A 7,032-nucleotide genomic window follows, 5' to 3' on the forward strand; every position below is an offset into this window, starting at 1 on the left:
AGAATATTGAGAGAATTCAAGATCTGCCAATGATTGTGTGAAAAACTCCACTGTAATCGATTACAATGCAGTGTAAACGATTACGCGAGCCTGCAGAGGTTTCTGCACATCCTCATCATCTGTTGGAGCCACCAAACAAAATATAGGGGACCACGTGCTGAATGAAGAGTGTTTTATGAGTCGTATGGTATTTTGTATTGTTTAAGTTTCCTTTACGTAGGGAAATATTTCCTTAATTAAGAATTTGTAACATGTAAGAAGACATATAATGAACACAATTAGTCATTAAATACTGAAATCCGCAAACAAAGTACATATAAATTAAAGAGTACAATATTGATCAAAGACATAACAGTTGTGAATGAAAGCAAATACATCAAAACAGGAAATTATAACTAAGACGTAAAATGATAAAAGGGGGCTGGTGGAGACTGCTGTTGTCGGCTGTCAATGTTACCAAGTCTTGAATCTAGGGCATCCAATCTTGAACCAACGTACCTCTGCAGTTGTTTAATGCGTTTGATGACATCATTAAGTGTTATGGAAGAACTCGGTTGTTCATTATGTCGATCCCTTGTACGGTGACGCTGTTCATTGGGTGTGTTGTCTTTTGGAACCCAGACTCCCTCTTCATTCTACACATAGCCAAAGGAGGACACAGTTTCATATCCTATCCTTTGTTTGTCTTCGACTTGGACAGTTGGATCATCATGATCAGGGACATGAAAGTGTTCCATGAATATGGATATCAAATGAGGATAAGGCAGCAGTTGGTTGTCCGCTAATGCCTTCTTCATCCTATAGCGGATTACATGTCCCCGGTTAATCTCCTTTAATTGCATAAGGGCCCATATGAGCCTAATGTCATCATGCGAAGCCTGACCTATATTCGTTGAACGAGGAATTAAAATCTTTGTTAACACGTAATGCAGTATTCTTGGTTGTACCTTCAACCTCCCAGCAAGCACTCTGTTATTGATGACAACATCCTCCTTACAAACAAGATCTCTTGCAGTAAGGTAGTTGTACTCATCTTTCCACTCATCAACAACGCCCTGTTCAAAACGAACTCCATTAGATGGAAGAAAAGTCAATTGTTCAAAAAGAGTTGGGCTCACCCTGATTTTGACCCCTTGAACTTCGCTTCTAATTACACCCGTGGTCGAAATATCCAAGTTGTTGTAAAAGACTCTCACTAATTGTGGGTGGTAGAATGGTATTCTTAAACATGCAAATTTGGTGAGTCTCGCCTCTCGTAAAAGGTCATAGAAATCAAAATTACGTACCTCAAAAAATTCCTCTTCGAGGTATTTGCTTTCCAAAATCCCTCGATTGACAAAATGATTACCAAACTTTTCATATTGTGCAATAGAGGAGAACAGTTGATTGTTGAGTGATGGAGGTGGTGGTGATGGAGATGTTGGTGGGGATGGTGTCGGACTACGACGACGACGTCCACCACGGGATGTACTTCCCTTTTGTTTCTTTTTTGCGCGATCAGCCATGGTAGGACAAACTTTTTTGAAACAAGAACAAAAGTGGTGGATAGGTAGTTTCAAACCTGGAGGAGTGGGCGGTTAACCCTATATAGTGGAACGTGGTCACAAAAATCCCAACTGCTGCTATTTATATGACGCAGGGCATGGTGTAATCGATTACATAGAAATGGTAATCGATTACAACTTAATTCTTCATGTAAATAAAGGACCAATTATGCACCATTAAGTTTGTGTATTCAAAAAATTTACATTTAACATTAACATAAGTCTTCAAATATTACACATTAACATAATGTTGGTAGGTACAAAACCAACAATACAATTATATTCATCCAACTATGGTATTGTCGAAAGTGTTATGTACAGATGATAACAAGGACATAAATCCTGATGGAACCACGCCGAATTGCTCTGATAATTGGTATGGAAATGGAACGACCTCGACACTTTGTGTAACGTCAGCTAATGTTGTTTCCTGAATGAAGAAAATTTTATTTACATAACATTTACAAACGAAGTTCTGAACATGGAAATATATAATAATATAATGACTCACAGAGTATTGTAGAACTGCTGTTGAGGACTTTTTTGCTGAAGGAGTTCTTCCTTTTCTTGTTTTCTTTTCCACGGTAGACTTTAACCTGTTTGTGCGTGGTCGACCTTTTCGCTTCACTGCTAAAGGGCTGCGCACAAGTACGTCTTCATTTCCCCCTGCAGTGTCAGGAGGGGGACTGCCGACTGGATATCCATATCTCAATTCACCGCCATCACTAATAATCTTAGTACACATGGATGTACTACAACCAAATTTTTGAGCAAGTGATTGAAGATCTTTTTCTAAGTCATTTGAAAGAACCTCGGACTCACAAGCGACCTCCGCTATATCATAGAATTTTTTGCACAATTGTTGGTATCTTTCCATTGTAGGTTGATGCTTTGAGGTACCGTACACTGCTCTAATGAGTGTGTGCCTTCTACAGATATTTTTACTCCATCGCCGAAGAATGTATTTGGATGGCACATTGCACACATCTTCCTGACCAAATACTAACAACGAATGCCGACAAATGATGCCTTTGAACTCAAATAAGAGGCAAGAACATGTGGTACTTTTAGTTAGTGGATCAAATTGAACTGTATAATATTTATCGGCACATTTCCCCTCGAACACGCGCTCCTCTTTGACTGTGTACATATTAAGTAAATTGTCCTTAACACTGTTCTTGATAAAACAATTCATCCTAGAGCGAAACTCTGTTTGGACTTCCTCAAACTTCTCATGTGTGTACTCCAACTGAAATTGTCTCTCGATTGGTGACTGCGAGCCACAGCCAACCGTGGTGTTCAGGAAGGAGAAGTCAGCCTGTATTTCTTTTTGTGCCTTAACTCTAAGGGCATTGTCAAATTGTACCACGAATTGTTGAAGTGTGGTGCTTGAATTTATAAATCCATCAAAGAAAGCATTCATGCCCTCACTTCTTTGTGTGGTTGACATACCCGCCCAGAAATCATTCCTTAAGTAACAAGGTACCCATTTTTGTCTTTCATCATAAAGATTACATAACCAATCATTACCCTCCAATGCATGATTTCTCAGTAGTTCTTCCCATCCATTTTCAAAGTCCATCTGCGACCCACAGTCATATACAAGCGCGTGTATATCTGTTTTGATGGCAACATAATTTTTGTATCCTTGAAATTTTTCTGGCAACTTCTTCATTATGTGCCATAAACACCACCTGTGTCTTGTTTGAGGGAAAACCTGTTCAATGGCATTAGCCATTGCCCTGCATTGATCAGTTATTATGCCATCAGGTGCCTTATTTCCCATGCATCTAAACCAACATTCAAACAACCAAACAAATGACAAGGTGTCTTCGGAAGAAAGCAATCCACATCCAAGTAAAATGGAGTGACCATGGTGGTTCAGTCCAACAAATGGTGCAAAGGGCATGTCGTACTTATTTGTCAAGTAAGTGGTGTCGAAGGACACCACATCACCAAATTCTGCACATGCAGCTCTACTTCTTGCATCTGCCCAAAACACACTACATATTCTATTTCCTTCGTCCAATGCTATGTCATAGAAGAAGTCGTTGTTCAAATCCTTCATTGATGAAAAGTGTCTTAAGAGCGCTTGACCATCACCGTCTTTACATAAAGATCTTCTGTGTTGCACAATGTAGTTGCGTGCATCTCGTTCAACAAAGTCCATGTTCTCAAATCCCCCTGCATCGCTAACGATGCTAAGGTAACTCTTATTTATCCGAACTCCCGCATCGTCATTTACCTCCAGCGTGTGCTTCGCTTGCATGCTTAATTTTCTATTTCCTGGGATTAGCTTAGATGTATTCGGGCATAAATCGTGGCTGTGTTCTAGCAAGAAGGTTTTTATAAACCATTTATCGCCCTTTCTTGTAATGGTAATGCCAATTGGACATTGATTAGTTTGACTTGGATGTGTTTTCACCTCAGGTTTGATGGCAGATACATATTTCCCTTCCCTTGAACAAACTAATCGCAAGTAGTTGACGTTATTGTCCTCATCTTTTTTTGAAGTTCTTGTCCTCACAGCAAATCCACAAGTAATTGCGTAATTGGTGTAAAATTTCTTTGCATCTTGCATTGTATCAAAACACATATTAATCCTAGGCTCCTTGACCTGACAAGTATCATAGGGTTCACCAGGCTCACCATTGGACTGTGCTAGGTCGTTCACGTCATTTGGGGTTGTATCCATGAGAAACAACTCAGCCAAGTCTGATCAAAGTCATAAAGATTACATCTTCTTTACAACTTTCCAAATAACTTAAATGAACAACAAATTAAATTTAACAAAAAAATTAAACATCGTAATACTTTAACAAATATCAAATATATCATTGCATAACATGATCAAATAAACAATATTATGAACTGTGTTATTAAATGAAAAGAATGACATTCATTCATACAAGGTGCCTTAAATGATTTTCTAGTGAACCTAACCAACCTCCAAAATGCACTTACCTCGTCCTCCTTAATTGATTTTGAAGTCATCTTCACCAAACTCCACACCTGCCCATTAATCCCTTAGGCTTCAATGAAGATAGGTGGTTGAATGAAGTAATGAGAAAGAGAGAGGAGACGTTACGAGAGACAAAAGTAGCTTGTTTTGGAGGGAAGAAGTGTGTGTTGGAAGGCACGGAGTTCAACCAAAGTTAACTTGAAGAAGCAAAAGTGGATTTGATTTGATTTAACTAAGGATCTTTGCATTTAATTTTGTCATAAAAAAGTTGTCATCTCTCTTTCCCCACATTTAATGCACCTAACTTTCCTTTACCCACATTTAATGCAATGTCATTCATAGATGAAAGGGAAGCCACTTTTTCCTTCTACTTTTTTTTACAGCCAAGAAAGGTATCACAATATGTCTTTCATCCATACTTTGACTTTCATCTTTTTGTGCAATAAAGAAAGAAACTTTGTAAATCAAACAACGTTTCCTCATTAATTCCATCATGAAATGGGAAAAAGTGATTAATTGATTTAATATTTTATTCATTATTTATGTCATTGATTGGGTCCAGAGGTGTCTATATATCTCACTCAAACCCACTCTCTTATTCCATCAACGAACGGCCTCCTGAGGTAAATATTGTGTATATTTTAAAATTTCATTAACAATATTACTAATCTCGTTCTCTCTTTTCCATCCATTTCAAATTCTTGCAGACAGTGAAAGTAATTATCATGGATGCATGGGAGGATCTTGTCTATGATGATGACGTTCTGGAATCATTTCTTAAAAAATGTGATTCTTCCTCCTCACTTATACCTGGTCCTGCCGGGAATGTTCAAGCTGNCATTCTCAATAGGAAAAATACTGAACAACCAAAATCCACTCAAGAATTCGCCAATGAGGTTGCTCAAGCTACATACGAAAGAGATTTCAACACCAATGCTTGGAAGTGGGCACAAATGTATATTGAACACCATGGTACGTTATGTGTTGAAATTAAATAAGTTTAGTAGGAGGTATTTTTAATATATAATTGGTTATTGAGATTATTATGACAATTGTAGGCCTTGTTGCCGATTGAAAAATGGAGAATGTCAATTCACTGAAAGAGGCAAAAAAAATGCAGACCTTTCCATGTGTTGCTTGCTTAGTAAAGGAGTGCAAGCCCAATGGCCTGGGAGACATGATTTTGACTATTAAGGTATTATCTTTCACAATGTGGTACTTTTTACCAAGAATAAAATTATGATTCATTGAATGTCACCAGGACCCATCCGCTATCATGAAGGCTTCATTGCACCATAAAGTTCTTCAGGATCCTCAATTTGGAGATAATATTAAAGTTGGCTCAGTCATGATACTAAATCTTGTAAACCAATCATTGAGTACTTCATTTACAATTTTACTAAAAATAACCTTTATTGTGGTGCAATTAATTCATATCATATTTATATACTACTGAAATTTGGTACCCTTGAATTAGGTTAATTCCTTCTGTGCATTTGGGACGAACAAGTACTTGAATATCGTTCACCGCAACATAGTCAAGGTTTTTCCACCAGAAATTTGTCCTCCAACACTTGGCCTCGTGAAGGAAACGCCAAAACCTGTCATTTGACTTCTGATGTGGGCAGAAAACAATGTCGATGTGGCAGCCATCCTCCGCAAATTTGTTCCACCAACTGACGAAGCATCATCATCATCCAAACAACCAGAAGTTTAAGGACTAATGTTACATATGTTTCATTTAAATTTCGTTCTGTAGGTGACAATGTTATTGCCTTTTATGGATTAGTGTTATCTTTTGGTATATCTTTTGTAATGGATTAGTGTTACAAAAGACAATGTAATTGTCTTTTGTGATTGACTAATGTTACATATGTTATGTCATGAATGTAATATTTTTATTGATGTTATGTTGGAACTGATGTTATTGTATTGGAATCCCTTGGATTTATTTTGTCATTTAAAAAGCCAATGTGATTGACTAACCCAATAAGAAAGATTATCATACAAATAACATACAAGATAACTCTGACACATAATCAAAATATGGAGTAAAAACCAAGTGCTTTTGGGCTTAAAAACTCAAAATTGAACCAGTGGTGCCTCAGGTGTGCACTGGTGGTTCCTACAGTGCAGAAGAACGTGTACAAATGATACCAGACTCGGGTAATCGTTTACAAGGCCCTGTAAACGATTACCATGCTGTTTTATCCAGCTAAAGCTTCACCAATTCAAAGTTAGCTGATGTTTGAAGCATGGGTGCTCCCCCAATCCATCATGGGGTGAGATACAAATCACCTACATGATAAGTCTCACACATAATCAATATTTGGAGTAAAAACCAAGTGCTTTTGGGCTTAAAACCTACAAATTTGACCAGTGGTCCCTCAGGTGTGCACTGGTGGTTCCTACAGTGCAGAAGGACGTGCACATATGCTAGCAGACTCGGGTAATCGTTTACAAGGCCCTATAAACGATTACCATGCTGTTTTATACAGCTAAAGCTTCACCAATTCAAAGTTAGCT

The 7,032-nt window shown here is 37.9% G+C and overlaps 1 protein-coding gene across 1 annotated transcript; it reads right to left on the reverse strand.

Moving 5' to 3' along the window:
* Positions 1-1,827: 1,827 nt before the first annotated feature.
* Positions 1,828-4,239, reverse strand: LOC106770352 (protein FAR1-RELATED SEQUENCE 5-like). Its single transcript, XM_014656166.1, has 2 exons — positions 2,056-4,239; positions 1,828-1,974 (listed from the first exon to the last, which is right to left on the reverse strand). Exons 1-2 carry the CDS (start codon positions 4,237-4,239, stop codon positions 1,828-1,830), a joined length of 2,331 nt encoding a protein of 776 aa, XP_014511652.1.
* Positions 4,240-7,032: the final 2,793 nt, after the last annotated feature.

This window comes from Vigna radiata, chromosome 8 (genome assembly GCF_000741045.1).
Source record: "Vigna radiata var. radiata cultivar VC1973A chromosome 8, Vradiata_ver6, whole genome shotgun sequence".
Taxonomy (NCBI): domain Eukaryota; kingdom Viridiplantae; phylum Streptophyta; class Magnoliopsida; order Fabales; family Fabaceae; genus Vigna; species Vigna radiata.

What these genes read in the sequence shown, in the direction of transcription:
- LOC106770352 (XM_014656166.1), bottom strand. Translation starts at nt 4,239, where the DNA reads ATGGATACAACCCCAAATGACGTGAACGACCTAGCACAGTCCAATGGT. An exon ending in CAGCAGTTCTACAATACTCT is followed by an intron (nt 1,975 to 2,055) that starts GTGAGTCATTAT and finishes TTCTTCATTCAG; the next exon opens with GAAACAACATTAGCTGACGT.